This window comes from Scyliorhinus torazame, chromosome 14 (genome assembly GCF_047496885.1).
Source record: "Scyliorhinus torazame isolate Kashiwa2021f chromosome 14, sScyTor2.1, whole genome shotgun sequence".
Lineage (NCBI taxonomy): Eukaryota > Metazoa > Chordata > Chondrichthyes > Carcharhiniformes > Scyliorhinidae > Scyliorhinus > Scyliorhinus torazame.
The window spans coordinates 199966102-199993764 of record NC_092720.1 but is presented as its reverse complement, the minus strand read 5'-3'; the positions used below and the strand labels follow the sequence as shown (position 1 = coordinate 199993764).

The window sequence follows — 27663 nt, the reverse complement described above, 5'->3', positions numbered from 1 at the left end:
AGGCAGCAGGAGTAGAGCATGCAGCCGCCAGCAAACAGCGCGGCCAAATTCTCCGTCCCCATTAGCAACGGTAACAGGGCGGTCTCGCAACAGAGAACCCGCAACACGGGTGTCACATTTTGTTTAGTAAAGCTCCTGTGCTTTACCTGTGGATGCTTCATCACATTAAACTAACGTTGTTGTTAGCATTTCTTATTATTAGCAAATTTGTTGCTCATTGTGCGACCAACAGCGGGGGGTGGAGGCGGGGTGGGTGCAGTGAACGTGGTGACTGCGGCCTGCCACAGCGCAGGAGGAGATGCAATTATTTACTGGAAGGGAGGTGGGGTGCAAGTTTTGGCATTGGGGGTGGTGTTGGAGGGGGGAGTCGCATGAGGTAGAGGGTATTATTTTAGGACAACTCACCTGTTGGGATCCTGATCGGTGTGGACCATGGAAGTCAGTGAGAAGTAAAATAAAGCACTGGGTGTAATCTGTGAGCCACCAACATTCAACCATTTTCACATTGAGGCGGGTCGTGTACGCACCTCTCATTAGGGTTCAGCGCTTAATCCTGAGAGTGAGAATTCGCCTCACTGCTTTTTGACATTTCTCCTGGCAATCTTTCAGACCAGAACCAGTCTCAGTGGTACCTTAGTGCTGGCATTGTACACAGAATAGTTCTCACGCTCCATCTATAATATTCCATATTAGTGGTTCTGACACAGTCAGACGAAGCCAGCATCTTGTAAATGAGACTCGGGATCTGCTTTTACTGATTTGCTGAGGTGTGAATCTGTGAACCCCTTTCCACTGAGTAGCTGCTGTCATTGACGGTCTGGCTGGTAGGTTTTCGTCATTTAGGACAGATCAACTGAGATAGGCTGAGTGGCCTTTCATAGAATCCCGATAGGGCAGAATGAGGCCATTCAGCACATCAAGTCTACACGACCCCCCGAAAGAGCACTCTACCTAAGCGCTATCTCTGTGACCAGATCTAACCGTTGAACACTAAGGAACAATTTCAATGGTCAATCCGCCTAACCTGCAAATTGTTGGACAGTGGGAGGAAACCGGAGCACCCGGAAGAAACCCACGTAGACACGGGAAGAACGTGCAAACTCCACATAGTCACCCAAGGCCTGAATCGAACCCGGGTCCCTGGCACTATGAGGCAGCAGTGCTAACCATTGCCACCCTCATCTGTAAATTTTTCATGACCTTGTTTTTGATGTATTGTGAAGAAAGTTCAAGGGAAATAACGCAATAACGTGACTTCTCCAAAACTCTCAAGCCCCAAGGGGTGAAGGAATGTGTGGCAATATTTCACATCGGTTGAAATTTGCCAATGCAACAAAACAGTCCCAGCTGTTAACCGAAAAATTCCTCGGTGACAGACCATGACTTGTTTATCAGTGAATTTCACCTAAAACATTCGATGATTCAGCACAACATTGGTCCCGTGTCTCATTGCAATATGCTGCGGTGACTGAATTCCTGCTGTAGTCAGTTTCCTGTACAATTTCCAGCCAGGAGTTTTTTTGTTTTTTTTGAAATTTTTTATTTAAAACAAATTTGTAACATTTACAGAGAGAAAAAAAGGCGCTATAGCACAATTGCTTCACAGCTCCAGGGTCCCAGGTTCGATTGCGGCTTGGGTCACTGTCTGTGCGGAGTCTGCACATCCTCCCCGTGTGTGCGTGGGTTTCCTCCGGGTGCTCCGGTTTCCTCCCACAGTCCAAAGATGTGCAGGTTAGGTGGATTGACCATGCTAAATTGCCCTTAGTGTCCAGAAGATTAGATGGTGTTCCTGGGTTATGGGGATAGGGTGGAGACGTGGGCTTCCATCTCCTACAAGAGAGGATCTAACCATCGCCCCTTGACATTCAATAGCATTACCTTCATTGTATTCCCCACAATCAACATCCTGGGGGTTACCATTGATCAGAATCTGAGCTGGACTAGCCATATTAATACTATGGCTACCAGAGCAGGTCAAAGGCTAGGAATCCTGCAGTATGTATCTCACCTCTTGACTCCCCAAAGCCTGTCCACAAGGCACAAGGCAGAGTGTCATGGAATACTCTCCACTTGCCTGGATGAGTGCAGCTCCAACAGCACTCAAGAAGCTCAACACCATTCAAGATAAAGCAGCCCCGCTTGATTGCTGCCCCTCCCACAAACATTCAACCCCTCCTCTACTGATGTTCAGTCACAGCCATGTGTACCGTCCACAAGATGCACTGCAGGAGCTCACAAGGCTTCTTAGACAGCACCTTCCATGGCCACTACCATCTAATAGGGCAAGAGCAGCAGATACCTGGGAATCCCACCAGCTGGAGGTTCCCTTCCAAGTCACTCACCACCCTGACTTGGAAATATATCGCTGTTCCTTCACTGTCAATGGGTCAAAACCCTCCCGGAAAACATTGTGGTTGTACCTACACCATACGGACTGCAGAGATTCAAGAAGGCAGCTTACACCACCTTCTTAAGGGCAAGTAGGGATGGGTAATAAATGCAGGCCAAACCAGCGATGCCTACATCCCATAAATGAATAAGAGCAATAAACAAATAAATAAAAACACTGGTGCGGTCTCAACCAGAGATTGGGTCCAGGCCTGAGGTGGGGTTCTCTGCCCCCCTCCCTTCCCCCCGCAGCTGCGTGTTTCCCAGCAGCCCGCTGTTCGCTGGGCGCGGGATTCTCTATTCGCGCCTCTCGTCAATGGGATTTCCCATTGAAACCACCCCACGCCCGGGAAACCCACGGTGGGGGGTTGCACTGCCGCTGGGAACAGAATCCTAACGGCAGGCAAATTCGGCCCTGGACACCACCCTTTAGGAATGATGTGACAGCATTGGAGAGAGTGCAGAAAGGAATTATGGTACTGGGCCCAGGGATGAGGAATGTCAGCTATTTCGTGGATAGATTAGAAATGTCCAAATGCGGCAAGACCTGGACAATATCCAGGCTTGGGCAGGTAACAATGGCACCACAGGAATGCCAGACAATGACCATCTCCTACAAGAGAAGATCTAACTATCGCCCCTTGACATTCAATGGCATTACCATCATTGAATCCCCCACAATCAACATCCTGGGGGTTACCATTGATCAGAAACTGAACTGTTCACCTTGGAGAAGAAGATGGAGAGAAGATTTGGTGGAGGTATTCAAAATTATGAGGGGTCAGGAGGTAGTGGCTGGAATTCTCCCACCCCTCTGACATATGGGACCTTCTAGTCCCATCAAAGTGAATGGACGTTTGAATGGCTCACGCCCCCCCCCCCCCGCCCCGCCCCCCCCCCCCCCCCTTCCCCCGGCCCAAACCCATTGAGATGTGGAGGAAAAATGGAAAATTCCATGGGAGGATTAAGAGCTAAAGGGCACTGATTTAAGGTGATTAGCAAAAGAAGCAATATGACATAGAACATACAGTGCAGAAGGAGGCCATTCGGCCCATCGATTCTGCACCATCCCACTTAAGCCCTCACTTCCACCCTACCCCCGTAACCCAATAACCCCATCTAACCTTTTTGGTCACTAAGGGCAATTTATCAAGGCCAATCCACCTAACCTGCACGTCTTTGGGCTGTGGGAGGAAACCGGAGCACCCGGAGGAAACCCACGCAGACACAGGGAGAACGTGCAGACTCCGCACAGACAGTGACCCAGCGGGGAATCGAACCTGGGACCCTGGCGCTGTGAAGCCACAGTGCTATCCACTTGTGCTGCCCGTGACATTAGGAAAAACCTGTTTATGCAGTGGATGATTAGGATGTGGAATGTCTGAGAATGTGGTGAAGGTGCATAGAGAATTGGATCATTATCTGAAGAGCAAAAATGTGGAAGGTCAAGGGAAAATGCAGGGGAGTGGCACTGGGTAAATTACTCTTGCAGAGAGCAACTGAGCAGCCAGGGAGAAGGTCAATTTAGAAGGTACGCTTCCCCAGGGTATCTTTGGGCTATCCCGCTCCCAGTTGCACTGCTCCAGAGCTCAAGGGCGGGATTCTCCGTCTCGCCAGCCGGCCAATGGGGTTTCCCATTGTGGGCAGCCCCATGCCATCGGGAAATCCCCGGGCGTGGGTGCATAGCCGGCGCAACGGAGACTCCCGCCAGCTGAGAATCCAGCCCCAGGTGTTCCGGGCCTATGATTTAAGATTGGTGTCACAGTTGACTCTAAGATGAATTTTCAACCTCCGATCCGCCCTGTCACTTAGGCCACCTATTCCCACCTCTGTATTATTGGCCGAAGTTCTCCGGCTGTTGGGATTCTCTTTTCCCAATGGCGGCACACTTCTGCCTGAGGGTTTCCTGGCGGTGTGGGGCGACTTCAATGGGAAATCCCATTGACAAGCGGTGGGAAGATAGAATCCGGTGCTAGTTAACGGCATGCCACCGAGAAACACGCGGCTCGGGAAACGTAAAATCCAGCCCGGTGTCTGCCTCGGGATTTGTCTATTCCAATACCCTCCTCGCTGCTCTCCCGCATTCTGCCCTCTGTAAAGCAGAGATCATTCAAAACCCTGCTGCCCTGTCCTTATTTGCACCAGGTCCCATTGCGCCTGCACTCGCTGACCTACTGAGCCCAGTTAAATAGAACCATGAGTTTGAAATTCTCATTTTTGTCTCCAATGCCTCCTATGACCTTGCCCCTCTCTACTCTGCAATCTGCACCACCCTCCGAGAGTGTCTGCATTCCTCTAATTCTAGCCCTTTGAGCCTTAATCCTGTAAACTCCCTCCCTAAAACTCCCCACCTCTCTACCTTCTGTCCCTCCTATCAGAGGCTCTTTAAAAACCTAACACCTTGACTGAACTTTGGTCCATTTGCCTTTATCACCTCACTTGGCTTCGTCTGCATTTACCCAGTAACAATCCTGTGAACTGCCTTGGATTACGTTAAAAAGTATTACAGAATTTCAAGGTGTAATCTTTTATTTATCTGATAACAATCGCACAAGAATTGTTTATATTATACCGAGTGCAATTAAGAACTTCTGCTGCTAAATAATACAAACAGGGCCAGTTAAATATTGGACCAGGGAGTTTTAGAAGTTGCTTGTCACCCTTAGCTACCCATATCACGCATGCTGGGATTTTTAAAATATAAATTTAGAGTACCCAATCCATCTAACCTGCACATCTTTGGGTTGTGGGGGTGAAACCCACGCAGACACTGGGAGAATGTGCAAACTCCACACGGACAGTGACCCAGGGCCGGGATCGAACCTGGGACCTCGGCGCCGTGAGGCAGCAGTGCTAAGCACTGTGCCATCGTGCTGCCCCCCCATGCTGGGATTTTAAGGCCAAATTGTCACGGGAGACAGCAGTTGGAGCAAATTTTCCAATTCCTGTACATCGGGCTGTTGAACCTGAAATGACAACGGCAAGCGCTGGACGTACCGAGCATGTCGGGCAGCTTCTGAGGAGAGAGAAAAACTCAATTAATGGGCTGAATTTCCTGGGCGCTCTGGGGACGGGATGAGAGATGGGAGAGCTGGCAAAATGGTGGGGGTGGGGGGCAGATCCCCCAGTCTTCCTGACCCCCTACCCCAGTCTTCCTGCCCCCCCACCCCAGTCTTCCTGCCCCCCTACCCCAGTCTTCCTGCCACCCTACCCCAACCTTCCTGCCACCCTACCCCAGTCTTCCTGCCACCCTACCCCAATCTTCCTGCCACCCTACCCCAGTCTTCCTGCCACCCTACCCCAATCTTCCTCCCACCCTACCCCGTTCTTCCTCCCACCCTATCGTGTTGCCAACAACGGGGAAGTGGGTGCCAGCCGGGGTCGGCTGGTGAGCCGCTGCCAGTAGTGGCACTGCTGTGGGGCTGCTGAGCTGCCAGCCAGCTGATCGGTCCAGCAGCTCTCGGGGTGGGCCCGTGACTTTGACTGTGCGGCAGCCTCTCGGTTGGCTGCTGGATAACCTTTTCAGCTCAATGAACTTTTGACAGAAGGAAAATTCGGTGGAGGGGGGGGGTGGGTGGGTGGGTGGGTGGGGGGTGGGTGGTGGGGGGGTGGGGGGGGGGGGTGCCATTCGAAGCACACATGCTCCAACCTGTCCAAAATACCTGGTTCCCCCGAGCGATTCAGCAGGAACAGAAAAATCTATCCGCCGACATCTGAACAAATCACTGTCAGAATGTTCGCCTCATTTGTAAATTGTTACAACTTATTTTGTGTCGCACCAACAGACAGAAAACAGAGGAAAGAACGACCGGGGGGAGCACAATCCGCAAATGGAAATCAGGAAGGTCCTGCGCAATCTCAGCCATCTGAGGTAAGTATTGGGATAAAAAGACCTGAGATCACCCCAAAGCCTGCTCCCTGTATCCTGACACACCGAGCGCTGTTCACCCACCACCTCTTTGCTCACTGACGCAGACGGACTCCCAGTCAAGCGACATCTCAATTTTAAAATTCTCGTCCTTCTTGTCAAGTCCCTCCATGGTCTTGACCCGCCCTATCTCTGTATTCTCGTCCACTCCCACAGCCCTCTTGAGATATCTGAGCTCCTCTGATTCTGGCTCCCTGTGCAACCCTGTTCATTGTAGAGTGTCATCCCGCAGTTCCATTCGGGAAGCTGCAATGTAACATTAACCGTTACCCTTCCACTCTGGTTACAACCCTGTACTTCACATGGCAGCACGGTGGCACAGTGGTTAGCACTGCCGCCTCACAGCACGAGGGTCCCGGGTTCAATTCCGGCCTCGGGTGTCTGTGCGGAGTCTGCACGTTCTCCCCGTGTGCGCGTGGGTTTCCTCCGGGTGCTCCGGTTTCCTCCCACAGTCCAAAGATGTGCAGTTTAGGTGGATTGGCCATGATAAATTGCGCCTTGGTGTGTCCAAAAGGCTAGGTGGGGTATCTAGGTTACGGGGATAGGGTGCTCTTTCAAGGGCCGGTGTAGACTCAATGAGCCGAATGATCTCCTTCTGCACTGTAAATTCTATGGTCTATGACCCCATATAAAATGTGCCCACAGTAGCTGTTCCAATAGGATATTGCCCACACTACATTATAAATGACATTCACACTCTCTCCCATAAAAACCAACTCATCTCAGATGTGGCAGAGCATCATCAACTGATCAGGTTGATAGTCAGAAGTTACCGGCCTGCCCACCATCCATCCCAACACTCGACCAGAGAGATCAGTCACAGAATCTCACAGTGCGGAAGAGGCTGTTCGGCCCATCGAGTCTGCACCAACACGTGAAAAACACTTGGCCTACCGAGCGAATCCCATTTGCCAGCACTTGGCACGCCTTAACATTCACGGCTATGGTACTTTTTAAAGGATGTGAGGCAACCCGCCTCTACCCACCCTCCCAGGCAGCGCATTCCAGACCCGCCTCTACCCACCCTCCCAGGCAGCGCGTTCCAGACCCGCCTCTCCCACCCTCCCAGGCAGCGCGTTCCAGACCCGCCTCTACCCACCCTCCCAGGCAGCGCGTTCCAGACCCGCCTCTCCCACCCTCCCAGGCAGCGCGTTCCAGACCCGCCTCTACCCACCCTCCCAGGCAGCGCATTCCAGACCCGCCTCTACCCACCCTCCCAGGCAGCGCATTCCAGACCCGCCTCTACCCACCCGCCCAGGCAGCGCATTCCAGACCCGCCTCTACCCACCCTCCCAGGCAGCGCGTTCCAGACCCGCCTCTACCCACCCTCCCAGGCAGCGCATTCCAGACCCGCCTATACCCACCCTCCCAGGCAGCGCATTCCAGACCCGCCTCTACCCACCCTCCCAGGCAGCGCATTCCAGACCCGCCTCTACCCACCCTCCCAGGCAGCGCATTCCAGACCCGCCTCTACCCACCCTCCCGGGCAGCGCATTCCAGACCCGCCTCTACCCACCCTCCCAGGCAGCGCGTTCCAGACCCGCCTCTACCCACCCTCCCAGGCAGCGCGTTCCAGACCCGCCTCTACCCACCCTCCCAGGCAGCGCATTCCAGACCCGCCTCTCCCACCCTCCCAGGCAGCGCATTCCAGACCCGCCTCTCCCACCCTCCCGGGCAGCGCATTCCAGACCCGCCTCTCCCACCCTCCCAGGCAGCGCATTCCAGACCCGCCTCTCCCACCCTCCCGGGCAGCGCATTCCAGACCCGCCTCTACCCACCCTCCCAGGCAGCGCATTCCAGACCCGCCTCTACCCACCCTCCCAGGCAGCGCATTCCAGACCCGCCTCTCCCACCCTCCCGGGCAGCGCATTCCAGACCCGCCTCTCCCACCCTCCCAGGCAGCGCATTCCAGACCCGCCTCTCCCACCCTCCCGGGCAGCGCATTCCAGACCCGCCTCTACCCACCCTCCCAGGCAGCGCATTCCAGACCCGCCTCTCCCACCCTCCCGGGCAGCGCATTCCAGACCCGCCTCTACCCACCCTCCCAGGCAGCGCGTTCCAGACCCGCCTCTACCCACCCTCCCAGGCAGCGCATTCCAGACCCGCCTCTCCCACCCTCCCGGGCAGCGCATTCCAGACCCGCCTCTACCCACCCTCCCAGGCAGCGCATTCCAGACCGTCACCACCCTCCCAGGCAGCGCGTTCCAGACCCGCCTCTACCCACCCTCCCAGGCAGCGCATTCCAGACCCGCCTCTACCCACCCTCCCAGGCAGCGCATTCCAGACCGTCGCCACCCTCCCAGGCAGCGCGTTCCAGACCCGCCTCTACCCACCCTCCCAGGCAGCGCATTCCAGACCGTCGCCACCCTCCCAGGCAGCGCATTCCAGACCCGCCTCTACCCACCCTCCCAGGCAGCGCATTCCAGACCCGCCTCTACCCACCCTCCCAGGCAGCGCATTCCAGACCGTCACCACCCTCCCAGGCAGCGCATTCCAGACCCGCCTCTCCCACCCTCCCAGGCAGCGCGTTCCAGACCCGCCTCTACCCACCCTCCCAGGCAGCGCGTTCCAGACCCGCCTCTACCCACCCTCCCAGGCAGCGCATTCCAGACCGTCACTACCCTCCCAGGCAGCGCATTCCAGACCCGCCTCTACCCACCCTCCCAGGCAGCGCATTCCAGACCCGCCTCTCCCACCCTCCCAGGCAGCGCGTTCCAGACCCACCTCTACCCACCCTCCCAGGCAGCGCATTCCAGACCGTCACCACCCTCCCAGGCAGCGCATTCCAGACCCGCCTCTACCCACCCTTTCAGGCAGCGCATTCCAGACCCGCCTCTACCCACCCTCCCAGGCAGCGCATTCCAGACCGTCACCACCCTCCCAGGCAGCGCATTCCAGACCCGCCTCTACCCACCCTCCCAGGCAGCGCATTCCAGACCCGCCTCTCCCACCCTCCCAGGCAGCGCATTCCAGACCCGCCTCTACCCACCCTCCCAGGCAGCGCATTCCAGACCCGCCTCTACCCACCCTCCCAGGCAGCGCGTCCCAGACCGTCGCCACCCTCCCAAGCAGCGTATTCCAGACCCGCCTCTACCCACCCTCCCAGGCAGCGCATTCCAGACCCGCCTCTACCCACCCTCCCAGGCAGCGCGTCCCAGACCCGCCTCTACCCACCCTCCCAGGCAGCGCATTCCAGACCCGCCTCTACCCACCCGCCCAGGCAGCGCATTCCAGACCGTCGCCACCCTCCCAGGCAGCGCATTCCAGACCCGCCTCTACCCACCCTCCCAGGCAGCGCATTCCAGACCGTCGCCACCCTCCCAGGCAGCGCATTCCAGACCCGCCTCTACCCACCCTCCCAGGCAGCGCATTCCAGACCCGCCTCTACCCACCCTCCCAGGCAGCACATTCCAGACCCGCCTCTACCCACCCTCCCAGGCAGCGCATTCCAGACCCGCCTCTACCCACCCTCCCAGGCAGCGCATTCCAGACCCGCCTCTACCCACCCTCCCAGGCAGCGCATTCCAGACCCGCCTCTACCCACCCTCCCGGGCAGCGCATTCCAGACCCGCCTATACCCACCCTCCCAGGCAGCGCATTCCAGACCCGCCTCTACCCACCCTCCCAGGCAGCGCATTCCAGACCCGCCTCTACCCACCCTCCCAGGCAGCGCATTCCAGACCCGCCTCTACCCACCCTCCCAGGCAGCGCATTCCAGACCCGCCTCTACCCACCCTCCCAGGCAGCGCATTCCAGACCCGCCTCTCCCACCCTCCCAGGCAGCGCATTCCAGACCCGCCTCTCCCACCCTCCCAGGCAGCGCGTTCCAGACCCGCCTCTACCCACCCTCCCAGGCAGCGCGTTCCAGACCCGCCTCTCCCACCCTCCCAGGCAGCGCGTTCCAGACCCGCCTCTACCCACCCTCCCAGGCAGCGCGTTCCAGACCCGCCTCTACCCACCCTCCCAGGCAGCGCATTCCAGACCCGCCTCTCCCACCCTCCCAGGCAGCGCATTCCAGACCCGCCTCTCCCACCCTCCCAGGCAGCGCGTCCCAGACCCGCCTCTACCCACCCTCCCAGGCAGCGCATTCCAGACCGTCGCCACCCTCCCAGGCAGCGCATTCCAGACCCGCCTCTACCCACCCTCCCAGGCAGCGCATTCCAGACCCCGCCTCTCCCACCCTCCCAGGCAGCGCATTCCAGACCGTCGCCACCCTCCCAGGCAGCGCATTCCAGACCCGCCTCTACCCACCCTCCCAGGCAGCGCATTCCAGACCCGCCTCTACCCACCCTCCCAGGCAGCGCATTCCAGACCGTCGCCACCCTCCCAGGCAGCGCATTCCAGACCCGCCTCTACCCACCCTCCCAGGCAGCGCATTCCAGACCCGCCTCTACCCACCCTCCCAGGCAGCGCATTCCAGACCGTCGCCACCCTCCCAGGCAGCGCATTCCAGACCCGCCTCTACCCACCCTCCCAGGCAGCGCATTCCAGACCCGCCTCTACCCACCCTCCCAGGCAGCGCATTCCAGACCCGCCTCTACCCACCCTCCCAGGCAGCGCATTCCAGACCCGCCTCTACCCACCCTCCCAGGCAGCGCATTCCAGACCCGCCTCTACCCACCCTCCCAGGCAGCGCATTCCAGACCGTCGCCACCCTCCCAGGCAGCGCATTCCAGACCCGCCTCTACCCACCCTCCCAGGCAGCGCATTCCAGACCCGCCTCTACCCACCCTCCCGGGCAGCGCATTCCAGACCCGCCTCTACCCACCCTGCCAGGCAGCGCATTCCAGACCCGCCTCTCCCACCCTCCCAGGCAGCGCATTCCAGACCGTCGCCACCCTCTGGGTAAAATTTATTTTCTCACATCCCCCCTGAACCTCCTGTCCCTCACCTTGAACTTGTGTCCACTCGTGACTGACCCTTCAACTAAGGGGCACAGGAGGGCGGCACGGTGGCACAGTGGTTAGCACTGCTGCTTCACGGCGCCGAGGACCTGTGTTCGATCCCGACCTCGGGTCACTGTCCATGTGTACTTTGCACATTCTCCCCGTGTCTGCCCGGGTCTCACCCCCACAGCCCAAAGATTATGCAGGGTAAGTGGATTGGCCATATATAGATATATTTTTTTTCTACTCCCACCCTCCCTCCCTCCCTGGCACTCCCACCCTCCCTCCCTCCCTGACACTCCCACCCTCCCTCCCTGACACTCCCACCCTCCCTCCCTCCCTGGCACTCCCACCCTCCCTCCCTCCCTGGCACTCCCACCCTCCCTCCCTCCCTGGCACTCCCACCCTCCCTCCCTCCCTCCCTGGCACTCCCACCCTCCCTCCTCCCTCCCTGGCACTCCCACCCTCCCTCCCTCCCTCCCTGGCACTCCCCACCCTCCCTCCCTCCCTCCCTGGCACTCCCACCCTCCCTCCCTCCCTGGCACTCCCACCCTCCCTCCCTCCCTGGCACTCCCACCCTCCCTCCCTCCCTGGCACTCCCACCCTCCCTCCCTCCCTGGCACTCCCACCCATATCTTTTTATTAAAACAGCAACAATCACAATTGTACAAGGCCAAATCGTACAAACACAAATTTTGCGTTGGAGAAACAAGGTACCCTCCCCTCTGTACCAACTGTTGCTCGTTTTAGCCTTAGTTTATTTGCTCTAATTCTGTCACCTTTGCTCTTGAGTCGCCAGGTATCTTTCTGATACCGCCACGTGGTTCAAGTCCGAGTAATGATCAATAATCCAACACACCGCTTAGTAAGAGTTAAATCAACGCACATTTATTATATACAGCAATTAATACTTATACATTTATTTTTTAAAAAAGAAGTAGAATTATTTTTATTAAAGGTTTTCATAAAATATCAATAACAAAATGAGAAAGAAAAAAGAACCCAACAGGGTTAAGTACAAAACACAATCTAAAAAAGCAACCCCCCCAACCCCTCCCCCCTGTACCTAAATAATAAATTAACCTTAACACCCCGACTTAAGACAACAGGTGTATACACCCCCTCAGACCCTCCAGTGTAAATAACATAAACAAAAATAAAGTAAACCCCCCCCCCCCCCCCCCCCCCGCCGAGCTGCTGCTGCCATTGACCAATGTCTATCGTTCTGCCAGAAAGTCTAAGAACGGTTGCCACCGCCTAAAGAACCCTTGTACCGACCCTCTCAAGGCGAATTTCACCCTCTCCAATTTAATGAACCCTGCCAGATCGCTGATCCAGGATTCCACGCTTGGGGGCCTCGTATCTTTCCACTGAAGGAGAATCCTTCGCCGGGCTACCAGGGACGCAAAGGCCAGAATTCCGGCCTCTTTCGCCTCCTGCACTCCCGGCTCCTCTGCCACCCCAAATATTGCGAGCCCCCAGCCCGGTTTGACCCTGGATCCTACCACCCTCGACACCGTCCTCGCTACGCCCTTCCAAAATTCCTCCAGCGCTGGGCATGCCCAGAACATATGGGTGTGATTTGCTGGGCTCCCTGAGCACCTAACACACCTGTCCTCACCCCCAAAGAACCTGCTCATCCTTGTCCCGGTCATGTGTGCCCTGTGCAGCACCTTAAACTGTATGAGGCTGAGCCTCGCGCATGAAGAGGAAGAGTTCACCCTCCCTAGTGCATCTGCCCACGTCCCCTCTTCGATCTCCTCTCCCAACTCCTCGTCCCACTTACCTTTCAACTCCACCACTGAGGCCTCCTCCTCCTCCTGCATCACCTGGTAAGTTTCCGAGATCTTCCCCACTCCCACCCCCCCCCCCCCGAGAGCACCCTGTCCTGTACTGTGTGTGGCAGTAGCCGTGGGAATTCCACCACCTGCCGTCTGGCAAACGCCCTTACCTGTAAGTACCTGAAGGTGTTCCCCAGGGGAGCCCGTACTTCTCCTCCAGCTCACCCAAGCCCGCGAACTTCCCGTCCACAAACAGGTCCCCCAACTTTCGTATCCCTGCCCTGTGCCACCCCGAAAACCCTCCACTTGTTCTTCCTGAGACGAACCGGTGGTTCCCCCGTAATGGGGTCCACGCCGAGGCCCTAACTTCCCCCCTATGCCGCCTCCACTGCCCCCAAATTTTGAGGGCCACCACCACCACCGGGCTCGTGGTATACCTCCTTGGAGGGAGCGGCAGCGGCGCCGTTGCCAGCGCCCCCAGACTCGTACCCACACGACGCCGTCTCCAGCCTCTTCCATGCAGCCCCCTCCCCCTCCATCACCCACTTGCGCACCATTGTCGCATTGGCGGCCCAGTAGTACCCACAGAGGTTGTGCAGCGCCAGTCCCCCCCTATCTCTACTCCACTCCAGGAACACCCTTCTCACCCTCGGAGTCCCTCGCGCCCACACAAACCCCATTATACTCCTGTTAACCCGCCTGAAAAAAGCCTTCGGGATAAACACAGGGAGGCACTGGAACAGGAACAAAAACCTTGGGAGCACCGTCATTTTGATTGACTGCACCCTACCCGCCAGGGACAGCGGCAACGCGTCCCACCTCTTGAACTCCTCCTCCATTTGCTCCACCAGCCTTGTAAAGTTAAGCCTATGCAGGGGCCCCCCAGCTCCTGGCCACCTGGACCCCCAGATATCAAAAGCTCCTCTCTGCCCTTTTTAGTGGGAGCACGCCAATCCCCCTCTCCTGGTCCCCTAGCTGAACTAGGAACAGCTCGCTCTTCCCCATATTGAGCTTGTACCCCAAAAAGTCCCCGAATTCCCCAAGGATCCTCATTACCTCTGGCATTCCTGCCACCGGGTCTGCCACATACAGCAGCAGGTCGTCCGCACAAAGCGACACCCTATGCTCCTCCCCACCCCGCACCAACCCCCTCCAGTTCCTCGACTCTCTGTGCCATAGCCAGGAGTTCAATTGCCAGTGCGAAGAGCAGGGGGGACAGGGGACACCCCTGTCTCGTCCCTCGGTGCAACCGAAAGTACTCAGACCTCCTCCTATTTGTGGCCACACTCGCCATCGGGACCTCATACAACAGCCTAACCTACCTGACAAACCCCTCCCCAAACCCGAACCCCTTCAGCACCTCCCACAGGTACCCCCACTCTACCCTATCGAAGGCTTTCTCAGCGTCCATCGCCACCACTATCTCCCCTCCCTCGCCGGCATCATGATAACGTTCAAAAGCCTCCGCACATTCGCGTTCAACTGTCCGCCTTCACAAACCCCGTCTGGTCTTCATGGATGATCTGCGGCACACAATCCTCAATCCTCGTGGCTAAGACCTTCGCCAGCACCTTGGCATCTACATTTAGCAAGGAAATCGGTCTGTAAGACCCACATTGCAGGGGATCCTTGTCCCGCTTCAGGATCAAGGAGATCAGTGCCCGGGACGTCGTCGGGGGTAAAGCCCCCCCCCCCCTTGCCTCATTAAAGGTCCTAACTAACAGCGGGCCCAACAGGTCCATATATTTTTTATAGAACTCGACCGGGAAACCATCCGGCCTCGGTGCCTTCCCCGCCTGCGTGCTCCCTATCCCTTTGATCAGCTCCTCCAGCCCAATCGGGGCCTCCAGTCCCGCCACCAGTCCCTCTTCCACCTTTGGAAACCTCAATTGGTCCAGGAAACGGCCCATCCCTCCCTCCTCCCGTGGGGGCTCGGATCGGTACAATTCCTCGTAGAAGTCCCCGAAGACCCCGTTGATGCCAACCCCACTCCGCACCACGCTCCCTCCCCTGTCCTTAACTCCCCCGATCTCCCTAGCTGCGTCCCGCTTCCGAAGCTGATGCGCCAGCATCCGGCTTGTCTTTTCCCCATACTCGTAGACCGCCCCCTGGGCCTTCCTCCACTGCACCTCCGACCACCAGGTCGAATTCGGCCTGGAGGCTGCGCCTCTTCCTCAACAATCCTTCCTTGGGTTCTTCCGCATACCTCCTGTCTACCCTCACCATCTCCCCCACCAGCCTCTCCCTCTCTCCTCGCTCCCTCCGCTCCTTGTGGGCCCTGATGGAGATCAGCTCTCCCCTCACCACCGCCTTCAGTGCCTCCCATACCATCCCCACTCGGACCTCCCCGTTGTCGTTGGTCTCCAAGTACCTCTCTATACTTCCTCGGACCCGCTCGCTCACCTCCTCGTCTGCCAACAGCCCCACCGCCAAGCGCCACAGCGGTCCCTGGTCCCTCTCCTCCCCCATCTCCAAGTCCACCCAATGCGGGGCGTGGTCCGAAATGGCTATTGCCGAATACTCGGTATCCTCTACTCTCGCTATCAGCGCCCTACTCAAAATGAAAAAGTCGATTCGAGAATAAGCCTTATGGACATTTGAGAAGAATGAAAATTCCCTCGCCCCCGGCCTTGCAAATCTCCAAGGGGCCACTACTCCCATTTGGTCCATAAATCCCCTCAACACTCTAGCCGCCGCCGGCTTCCTACTCGTCCTAGACCTGGAGCGATCCAGTGCCGGATCCAACACCGTGTTAAAGTCTCCCCCCATTATCAGGCCCTCCACTTGCAAATCTGGGATCCGACCCAACATACGCCGCATAAAACCCGCATCGTCCCAGTTCGGAGCATACACATTGACCAGTACCACCCTCTCTCCCTGCAACTTACCACTTACCATTATGTACCTACCGCCATTATCTGCCACAATGCTCGACGCCTCGAATAACACCTTCTTTCCCACCAAGATCGCCACCCCTCGATTTTTGGCATCTAGCCCCGAGTGAAACACCTGACCTACCCACCCTTTCCTCAGTCTTACCTGGTCTGCCACCTTCAGGTGTGTCTCCTGGAGCATAACCACATCCGCCTTGAGCCCCTTCAGGTGCGCGAACACGCGGGCCCGCTTAACCGGCCCATTCAGTCCCCTTACATTCCAGGTTATCAGCCGGATCAGGGGGCTACCTCGGCCAGCCACGCACTCGCACCCCACACCCGGCCCGTTCCCCACAGCGGCATACCCCCGTCTCGACCCACCCCACTCGCTCCAGCTCCTCCTTGATCTTAGCAGCAGCAACTCGATCCTCCTCCCCCCCCCCCCCCCCCCCCCCCCCCCACACCACCACCGGCTAGGACCCATCCTAGCTGGTTTACTCCCCCCATTGCACTTCTGCAAGTCAGCTGACTCCTGCTGACCCCGACCACTCCCGCCTACCCTTCGACTCCTCCCATTGTGTGGCACACCCTCCTCTCCCGCTCCCCATTCACAGGCTCTCCCCCTCCATTCTAAGCGCGGGAAACAATCCTCGCTTCCCCGCCCCCCCCCCCCAGTCTTCGGCGCGGGAAAAATCCCGCGCTCTCCACCTACCAGGCCCCGCCACCAACCAAAACAGTGCCCAACCCGCCCCATCCACCCTCCCCAACCCGAAAGAGAAAACACAGAGAAAAAGAAACCCAAAACAATGTAAAGGCCCCCCCCCCGAACCAAAAATAGGCATAACATATCCACCGCAGTCCCCAATCGCCCATCCTGACCCTCAGCCTGTGTCCAGCTTCTCGGCCTGAACAAAGGCCCACGCCTCCTCCGGAGACTCAAAATAATGGTGCCGGTCCTTGTAGGTAACCCACAGTCGCGCCAGCTGCAAAATGCCAAACTTCACCTCCTTCCTGTGCAGCACCGCCTTCCCTCGATTGTACCCGGCCCTCCTCTTCCCCACCTCCGCACTCCAGTCCTGATATATCCGAACTCCACGTTCTCCCACCTGTTGCTCCTCTCCTTCTTGGCCCACCTGAGCGCACACTCCCGATCGACGAACCGATGAAACCGCACCAGCACCGCCCGTGGAGGCTCGTTAGCCTTGGGCCGCCTCGCCAACACTCTATGGACCCCTTCCAGTTCCAGGAGCCCCTGGAAGGACCCCGCTCCCATCCGCGAGTTTAACATGGTGACCACATAGGCCCCCACGTCCGGCCCCTCCAGCCCCTCCGGGAGGCCCAGAATCCGCAGATTCTTCCGCCTCGACCGATTCTCCATCTCCTCGAACCGCTCCTGCCATTTCTTGTGGAGCACCTCGTGCGCCTCCACCTTTATAAGACTAAGATCTCGTCCTCATTGTCAGAGATCTTTTGTCGAGCCTCTCAGATCGCCACCCCCTGGGCCGTCTGTGTCTCCAGCAGCTTATCAATAGAAGCCTTCATCGGCTCTAGCAGGTCCGTTTTAATCTCTCTGAGGCAACGCTGGATACCCTCCTGTTGCTCCTCCGCCCACTGCCTCCACGCTGTCTGGTCTCCGCCCGCCGCCATTTTGTCCTTCTTCCCTCCCTTCTTCTGGTCCACCACCACCTTTTTTGTCACCCCGCTCCTAGTTAAAGCCATATACTGACGGGGAGCAATTATTAACTCCTTCCCACACCGGGAAACGTCGAAAAAGTGCCCTTGGGGGCCCTGAAAAGCGCCTAAAAGTCAGTTTTTGCGGGAGCTGCCGAATGTGCGACTTAGCTCCGCATAGCCGCAACCGGAAGTCTCGAGGGGGAATCCTTTTGGTAGTGTTCGCTTCACCAATCTGCCCCAAAATGTCTGTGGAAACTCCTGAAAAAGGTCTAAGAGTCCGTTCCAGACGGGAGCTGCCGAATGCGCGACCTATTCCTCCATGGCTGCCACCGGAAGCCTCGTCCCCGCTTCTTCAGTGGCCTTGGTGAGATCTTTTCACAGTTGTTCCCTCTGCTGCTAGAATTCACCTTTGATACAGGCCCTCAGGTCAGTTTGCAGCTTTAAGCTTGCCCTTCCCTCGCCTGCTTGCTGGAAGAGGCCCTGTTTATCCTGTTGCAGCCAAATCTTTTACTCTTTCTGCCGGGTCTGGTAGCCAAAAGACACAACACTCCTGGGGGACACCGTCAGGGGAGTGTTGCAGTCCTCTTGCCACACCGGGAAATGTCAAACAAATGCCGTGGGGGCCCTGCAAAAGAGCCCAAAAGTCCGTTCCAAGCGGGAGCTACCGAATATGCGACCTAGCTCTGCATAGCCGCACCCGGAAGTCATTAATTCTACTTCTAAGCTACTTCCTACAACTAACAGGCCAATACTTAACTTTGGAAATGGCCCACCAGGTCAGGGAAACGAATGGCCTTTCGACTGGGTTCTGAGCCTGCGGGATTCAAAAGCTGGTACAGGTCGATAGTCAGGAGTGCCCATCTTGTAGCGATCGTTGGAGTAAAACTTACGTTCTCTGCAGAAGGGTCTTGAAGTGTGCGGAGAGGAGAAGAAGGGTGCAGCCGGGAGGAGAAGAAGGGTCGATTTGAACTTGGCCCCTATTCTTATAGTCCCCGGGGGCTTCCCCCCTCTCGGGGCGGACCTTGTACCTGGTTCCAAGTGATTGGACTTGGTCGCAATCACTTGGTTCGATATTCTCCAATACTGGAGCGATTCCTTGACCGAGGGGTGGTCGTTTACCTCTCTTTGTGTCAGCTCCTGCTGGCGCTGAAAGGTCTGGGTTGGCTTTGTGTGTCTATTTTGTATCAATTGTCCCCGGGGATTGCTGATTAATATGCAGATAGCTGGGGTGTTGTTATGTTGATGGCTGCAGGTATCGATTCGGTCTGGCTACCCCAGAGGCGAATACACTGTTTTACCTGCAGCTGTCTGTTTGAGTCCTGTTGGCTGATTTTCCCATCAGCCTCTTCCGTTCGCCAGTTTAAATCGGGGTTTGGCCATTCTAATCGGGAGTTAGCCATTTTACATGGCTACACAACGTATGAGGAGGGGTGGGGGGTAGGATACTCTGATTATTAAAACAGTTCACAACACGTTTCTACAAAAAACAAACGGTACAAGCACTAAACTTTGCGCTGGAGAGACCAGATTCCCTCGCCTCTGTACCAACAGAAGGGAAAGGAAGGGGAGGGGGGGGTGAGAGAGGGGAAAGGAGAGTGGTGGGGAGGGAGGGAGTCAGGGTGTTGGTGGAGGGGGGCCCGATAGGGCACGGCCTGAACTATCTACAGAGGCAGAAAAACAAAAGAACCTTCAATTATGATGTGCCGGATTCTGGGAGTCCCCCAGAGGGGGTGAGGAGCGACACAGTGTCAGGCACGAGGAGACCCTCACCCCGCTACAGAGCGTCTCGTGCACCCTGCCCTCCCGACACTGGGTGGCTGTCAGCCTTCGGACAGTCGCCCTCCGGGCCCGAGTCCTCCACCACACTGAGTGTGGCGGGCGACACGGGCCCACCAACCAACCCAGGGCCTGCCTTGATCCCGCCACCGTGATCGTCAACAGGCGGGATCTCATCAGGCTCCTCCCAGGGTCCCGGGCCAGCGGGAGGCGGTGGTGCAGATCCCTGCTCCGCCCCCGTCGCCTGGTCAGCGGAAGGCCCGTAAACACCTCCGGAAACAGCTCCGGGATAGTGGGAGAGGCGCCCGAAGACGTGGGTTGGGACAGAGAGTCTTCCAAACCATAATCCGCTTAGAACCCAAGAAGGAGGCAGTTACCGCCCACCCCCTCCCCTGAGAAATTGAACAAGTCAAGGGTGCTAAATTGTACTGGGTGGAACGGGCCCCCTCGGGTCCTATCCGACCCGGAAGCTTCCTGCTTGGCAGGCAGTGGCAGCTGCTGGGATTTCCTCAGTATCCCCCGCCTCTTTTCTTTCGGGGACTGGGCGTGACATCTATGGGAATGAACCTGGAGTGACGCCATTTGCGGGGGGAGAGGGTCACACACCGGGGAGACCTCTGTCTCTGGAGGCTCCTCCAGGCTGACTCCCTCAATGCTTCTCTCCAGAATTTGTGGCTGGGACAGAGCACCCTCTGGTTCAAGGTCGTGCACCTCACTACCGCCACCTACAGGGACCTGCGCAGAAATGTCATCCAATGCCGCTATGTCACCGGGTTGCGGGTGTTGCTGGGTGATGATGAGGCATAACGGCTGCACCCGAGTCAGTAGCCAGGGGCACTGGGTCAGTCAGGGTCAGGGGGTCAGAAGGATCCGGACCTGACCGCTGGCGAACCGTCTTGTTTGTCTTCTGCGCCGATTGGCCATGCTAAATTGTCGCTTAATTGGAAATATTAAAAATAAATGGAGGGAACAGCTGCTCCCTGTCCACACTATCCATGCCCCTCATAATCTTGCACACTACAATTTGATCTATACTTATTTGGATAAGTTTTCAGAGCCATTTCCTATTGATTTTTCTTTCTGTCACTCCAGCACATGTGTCTCACTAAATGAGCTTAAAAATATAGTGCGAGAAACCCCTAATGGTGCAATCTGAAATGAATCGCGGGTGAATATTTCCAATAAAAGTACTATTATCTATCGTCAGGAAATGAGGAGAAAGAGTGGGACCTTGGGAAAAAAGCTGATAAATGGAAGCGCTGATAAATATTCCTCCACTCCCGCAGCATGTTTTCCGGCGGCAGAGACGGCTCGACGTTGGCCGGTGGCGGGATTTTCCGGTCCTGCCGATGTCTACGCCGTTTTCTGCTGTTCGCCAGCCGCGCGGCCAGGGAACCCACCGCGTGTGGTCACCCTCGACGGGGCTGGATGTTCCCGCTAGTGGGAAGGGCCAGAAATTTCAGCCCCATCTGTATAGATGGTCAGAATTAACAACATTGAGAACTTCTATTTATGTAGTTGATGCACCATCAATGACCACTAAAGCGAGGTTGTAGTCCAACTGAAGGCTTTAATAAGCTAGATGTTTCCCCCAGCAGCTCAGGTACAGAATGATGGCTGCTGGGGCGGCACGGGTTCTTATACCCCGCCTAGCAGGGCGGAGCTATCATACATTCTACCAATAGAAAGCAAACAGTTTCCACCAATGGTGCTTTAGCCTGTCAGGTACCGTAATACCTATAATACCACAGTAATGTTGTCCTTTCTTTATCTAAACCAGTGTGTTTTAACCAGTATACGGTGGACAAATGATCACACAAGTTATTTAGTACAATAATTGTTTATTTACATACACGAGGGGCTGGATTCTCCGTTCTGGAGATTAAGTGCTGACGCCGTCATAAAAAGTGTGGAGTTTTACAACAGAGCCCTGCAGGGGGCTATCAGTGAACCATCGTAAAACTAGCAGCTTTTGCTGCAGATATGAGCCCCCGCACTTCTGGGTCAGAGGCTGCGTATGCGCACGGCGATGGTCTCCAGCGACCGTTCTGTGCCCCATGGCGGACTCGGACCGCGGAGCTGGACCCTAAACGTAGTGCCCCCGATCCGCACCGCCCGCCCACAAATTGCCCGGGTCCGTATAAGGCCCCCCTGCCCTCCGATTGGTCCGCCGCCGACTATGGCGGCCGCGGACTGAGTCCGCAGCTGCCACGCGGGTATCACGGATGGTGGGACCATGAGTGGTCCACACTTTCGGGACTTTGGCCGGCTGGGGGCGGAGAATAGCCGGGCGGGCCTCCAGCAATGGCCACAAGTAGGGGATACGCGGCGTTGCGTACTCCCCGAGTACGCCACATTTCGGGGGCCCGGAGAATCGGGGAACCGGCGCCGTTCCCGATTCCATGTGGGGAAAAGGATTCTCCATTCCAGCACCGGCCACGATTTGGCGTCGGGGTACGGAGAACCCTGCCCAAGGTTCTTTACTTAATCACACGTTGATGCTCATTGGACTAGAAATCAATATACTTAAAACGACCTTAACTTAACTTGCAGTGACTGGCAAGTACAGAGCAGATATGGCCTTATCTGGTAGTCTGGCATTGCTGGAATTCTTGTAGCTGGTCATCTGTGTCCTTGGCTCTGGTCCCTCCATGGATGGTCCTCTTCTTGGCTGGTGATGAATTCACTGTTGTTGTTGGCTGTCGAAGCTGCAGTTGTGAGAGCGAGTGCTGGGCTATGCAGTCCCTTTTATCCTTCTAGCTTTTTGGGTGGTCCCAGGTGAAGGTCCAATGGATCGATAGAGTCTCGATCACCCTGATCGATCCTGACCAATTCGGGCGGACACCTTGATGGTGGGGCGGGTCCCGGTCGGCCATGTCCGTTGGTGTCCGAGGCACGTAGGTCTTCCCAAATAAGGAAAGCAGGTGCCGCTGAGTCTGCCACTTATTATCAGTTCCAGCCTGGAGCCCATCATCCCGGGAAGACCTTTTAATGGCCTTTCTCCTGTGTTAGTTTCTGCATAAGTCTGAGTTGCAGCTTTGTATATTTGTAGGCTGCAGCCTGTCTGTGTTCAGGCTTGGCCAAATTTCCCATCGATCTTTGCGGGCGGCCATTTTAGATGGCCACAGTAGCGCCTTTTAACCTGGTGAAACATCACAAGATGTGTCAAAGGAAAGTTGGTGTCAGTTTGGCAGTGGCCATGTTCTTGGACAAGTTATTCAGAAGCACAGGCAAATTATCTCAGGGCAGGGGTTCAAATCCCACCAGGGCAGCTGGTGAGTTTTCAAAAACTATTCTATCACAGTATTAGCACAGCTGGTTAGGCCATCCCTAAGTTCCCTTGGGAAGGTGGTGATGAGCCACCTTCTTGAACCACTGCAGTCCATGTGGGATAGATACACTCACAGTGCTATTAGGGAGGGAATTCCAGGATTTTGACCCAGCAATAGTGAAGGAGCAGCGATATATTTCTACATCAGGATGGTGAGTGACTTGGTGTGGGAATCTATAAGTGGTGGCATTCCCATGGGTCCGCACTTGTCCGTCTGGATGGTCGCAATCGCTCATTTGGAAGGTGCTGTCGAAGGAGCTTTAGGGAGTTCCTACAGTGCATGGTACACATTGCTCTCACTGCGTATCGGGGGTGGAGGTGGTACCAATCAAGCCGGCTGCCTTGTCCTGGATGGTGTCGAGCTTCTGGAATGTTGATAGAGCTGCACTTCTGCAGGAAGTGGGGAGTTTTCCGTCAAACTCCTGCTTTGGGCTTTGTAGATGGTGGATAAGCTTTGGGGTTGCTTGCTGCAGGGCTCCCAGCCTTTGACCCGCTCTTGCAGCCACAGTATTTATATTGCTAGTCCAGTTCAGTTTATGGTCAATGGTAAATCCTAGGATGTTGATAATGGGGTATTCAGCGATGGTAATGTTATTGAATGTCAAAGGACGATGGTTAGTGTCATGTGAGAGTGCCTTTAAGAACTGGATGTTTAAGCAATGTACCTTTAAGAAAGCTGTGATGTCATAGAGTGGGTGGAGCTCAGCTCAGTTCAGCCATTTTGCAGTTTGGGTTTGCAGTTTAAAAGTGCCTGGCTGTTTTGCTGTGAGCTGATTAAAAGGAGAAAGCCAGTTTGAGACAGCAGCTTGAGAAGTTCTGATTTGCTGTGAGTTGCTTGAAGCGAGAAAGCCAGTTTGAGAAAGCAGCGTGGGTAGGTCTGTGGGTTTCCAGAGAGCTGCATGAAGAAAGCAAGGTGCTGAAGTTACCCAAGCTAATATATCTCTGCCATTCTACAGAAAATATATATGTCCTTTAACCTTATGTGATACTGTTTAAAGGTGTTAAGTCTCTTGGAAGTTTGAAGGAACATTTTAAGGAATTATTTACTGTTGCAATATTTTCAGTTATCTTTGAAGTAAGGGGTGTTAAGAGATCCAATGTTTATTTAAGATGTTAAGTTGAGTTCATGGAATAAACACTGTTGTGTGTTTAAAAACCCACGTGTCCATAATTGTAATCCCACACCTAGGGAAAAAGCCGTGTGCTCGGAAAAGCAACAAATCCATTAAAGGGGGAGGTTGGTTGAACTCCATGATACATTTTGGGGTTCTGAAAAGCCTCGCCCATAACATTAGATTCTCTCTTGTTTGACACATAAAATTAGAAAGGGAATAGATAGGACAGATGCGGGCAGGTTGTTTCCACTGACGGGTGAAAGCAGAACTAGGGGGCATATCCTCAAAATAAGGGGAAGTAGATTTATGACTGAGTTTAGGAGGAACTTCTTCACCCAAAGGATTGTGAATCAATGGAATTCCTTGCCCAGTGAAGCAGTTGAGGCTCCTTCATTAAATATTTTTAAGATAAAGATAGATAGTTTTTTGAACAATGAAGAGATTAAGGATTATGGTATTCGGGCCGGAAAGTGAGGCTGAGTCCACGAAAGATCAGCCATGATCTCATTGAATGGCGGAGCAGGCTCGAGGGGCCAGATGGCCTACTCCTGCTCCTAGTTCTTATGTTCTTATGTTTATGATTGTTGCCTGGCCCGTGTGTGCCGCAAATTAAATCTAATTAATTAACGGTAGCACAGTGGTTAGCACCGTTACTTCACAGCACCATGGTCCCAGGTTCAATTCCTGGCTTGGGTCACTGTGTGGAGTCTGCACGTTCTCCCTGTGTCTGCATGGGTTTCCTCCGGGTGCTCCGGTTTCCTCCCACAAATCCCGAAAGACGTGTCGTTAGGTGAATTGGACAATCTGAATTCTCCCTCTGTGTACCCGAACAGGCACCAGAATGTGGCGACTAGGGGCTTTTTACAGTAACTTCATTGTAGTGTTAATGTAAGCCTACTTGTGACAATAAAGATTATTATTATTATTATTATTATTATTAATAATAATAATTTTTAAAAGCCTGAGAACGTAAATTAGTCTCGTGGTGGTGACCCTGAAACTATCGTTGGTTAGCATTAAAACCCACCTGATTCACTAATGCCTCTAGGGAATGAAATCTGCCGTCCTTACCTGGTCTGGCCTACTTGTGACTCCGGACACACAGTGCAGAGCTTAACTCTGAACTGTCCCCTGAAATGGTCTTGCAAATTCAAGGGGAATTAACGTAGGGCATCAAATGCTGGCCTTGCCAGTGATGCCTCCAAACCATCAAAGACTAAGGATAAAACGCAACGGAACAAGATATGGCACAAAACGGGATATTAGGTTACAGGACCAGATATTTGTTCCATGAGGCAGGTTTTAAGAAGAGTGTTAAAGGAAGAAAGCGAGGCTAAGAGGCAGAAAGAATTCCACCGGTGGGAAACATCAATCTCAAGGACCGGAGAATTCCGGCCATGGTCACTAATGCTGGACATTACCGAGATTGGGAAGGGCATGGAGGGATTTTAAAATAAGGAATTTCTTTTTGGAAATATTTCTATTGAAATGTTAACAATTTTTAGACAATTTTGAAATCAAGGTGTTGTTTACCTGGGAACCAATGGTGGGTGGAGATTGGAATTGGGATTTTGGATTGGGCTCCGTATTCCTGGGTCACTCCCACAAGCTCCCTTCCTCACCCACTCCCTCTTACATCCATTGGAAACTTCTGATAGGAAGGATGTACTTTGTGAACCCCAGCCTTTCTGGTCATTGAATTTCTCAGGGACATGAAGATGTTCAAAGATTTCACTAATAATGTTTCTTATTGATGTTTGAAGGAGGGAATGCCTCTGCAAGCAGTATCTGGAGGAGACGGGACATCTCGGAGGTACGAATTGACAACTGATCATTATTCTATGCTTTTGTATGTTTGTAAAGTAAAGCAAAGCTGTTACACCCAATTCCATGGGATGGTGGGGATCGGGATGCGGGGGGGATGTGGTGGATGGCCCAGTTTCAAATTGCCCAAGGGAGTTCCACTGAACCCCCCCCCCCCCCACCCACCCATCCACTGAATTCAAAGCAGGCAGGCAAACGATGCAGAATTTCCTGTGTTTCTAACTGTCTGCTGAACTTTCTTTTCTCTGTAGAGCCTCTGCTAACGAGGAGGAATCAAGTTGAACCGAGCAATACTATCACCGTCAAAGAAGCATCTCAAAACCAGGGGTGCTATCCTTGGGAAGAAGCAATCAGAAAGGAAGCATTCTGAAATCGAGGACCGTTAATGGTGAGATGGAAGCATCCCAAATTGAGGAGCGCTGCATTGGGAATGCACTATCAGGGCGGAACTATTCTCAGGAAGGAACCATGCTTTTGCCCTGATGTACTTTTTCTGCTTCATTTTATACCAAGTTCAGCCTCCATTCACTGGCAACACGTGGGTTTCACACTCAACTGGTGGGGAGCACGGTAGCATTGTGTATAGCACAATTGCTTCACAGCTCCAGGGTCCCAGGTTCGATTCCGGCTTGGGTCACTGTCTGTGCAGAATCTGCACATATTCCCCGAGTGTGCGTGGGTTTCCTCCGGGTGCTCCGGTTTCCTCCCATAGTCCAAAGATGTGCAGGTTAGGTGGATTGGCCATGATAAATTGCCCTTAGTGTCCAAAATTGCCCTTAGTGTTGGGTGGGGTTACTGGGTTATGGGGATAGGGTGGGGGTGTTGACCTTGGGTAGGGTGCTCTTTCCAAGAGCCGGTGCAGACTCGATGGGCTGAATGGTCTCCTTCTGCACTGTAAATTCTATCTATCTATGTAAACATGTTTCCTCCTGCTCTGCACTATCAGCATCTGGTGCTTCCGAAAGATTTCGACTGTTGACTGTGCGGAGATTATGGCAGACAAACCCTCCAGTGGCCTTGGGGCAGTATTATTGGGCCACACCCCACGCCAATGGATTCTCTCCAGCTGAAGTCTTCATACGGGCTGCTGTTTGAACAATTAGGTTCCCCGATTGCCTAAGAACCATCAGCCACATACCACCCCCACTGACCAAAACACAGTGACGGCGCTGAAGAGGAGGTAGCACTACATAGTTACAAAAATAAACAACATGTAAATAGCCAAACTTCTAGTTTCATATTGTTGTTAGAAAGAAGGCAGCACACTTGGGGGAAGGTGGAGTAAAAGAATGGACATGCCAATCCGTGAGGCGCATGATGATATCGAATTTACAGCACAGAAGGAGGCCATTCAGCCCATCGAGTCTGCACCGGCTCTTGGAAAGAGCACCCTACCCAGGCCCACATCTCCATCCTATCCCCATAACCCAGTAACCCCACCCAACACTAAGGGCAATTTTGAACACAAAGGGCAATTTAGCATAGCCAATCCACCTAACCCGCACATCTTTGGACTGTGGGAGGAAACCGGAGCACCCGGAGGAAACACACGCGCACACGGGGAGAACGTGCAGACTCCGCACAGACAGTGACCCAAGCCGGGAATCGAACCTGGGACCCTGGCGCTGTGAAGCAATTGTGCTAACCACTATGCTACTGTGCTGCCCGAATGTCGGAGTGATGTAGGAGTGACATCAAGAAGTCATGTTCTCGGTGCTGTAGGCAGCAGACGGGTCACTCACTCTGAGAGAGAAGTGCCTTCCCTCTGACCCACTATAAAGTCTGTAAAGTCATGTAAATAAACCAGTTTTTAAGCAAGCGTACAGATACACCCACAGCTTTTCCTTGTTCGATTGCTGGTTGAGCAAATTCTGCAACATTACGTGTGACGGTTCTCTCAAAGGCAAATCAGTCAGGTGCGTTACCACACATCCAGAAGACGTCACTTCGCTGACTTGGGAACTTTCACTGGACGCTAGACAGGTGTGACGAATGTGATATAAAATAGTTACTTTAGAGATATTAGTTACTGTAATGTAGAGATAGGCCAGTCTCATTCTGGTGAGTTCACAGACAAAGGATTTCAG

At 54.7% G+C, this 27663-nt stretch overlaps 1 protein-coding gene across 1 annotated transcript in view; it reads left to right on the top strand.

The window, feature by feature from the left end:
• The window catches only part of LOC140390342 (uncharacterized), an 87394-nt gene extending 61119 nt beyond the window's left edge, over positions 1-26275 (top strand). Inside the window, exons 9-11 of the mRNA XM_072475414.1 lie at positions 6174-6259; positions 25516-25565; positions 25828-26275. Of these exons, the coding sequence (XP_072331515.1) occupies positions 6174-6259; positions 25516-25565; positions 25828-25858 (167 nt within the window). The 3' untranslated portion in view covers positions 25859-26275. The remainder of the gene's footprint in view (positions 1-6173; positions 6260-25515; positions 25566-25827) is intronic.
• The last annotated feature ends 1388 nt before the right edge of the window (positions 26276-27663 follow it).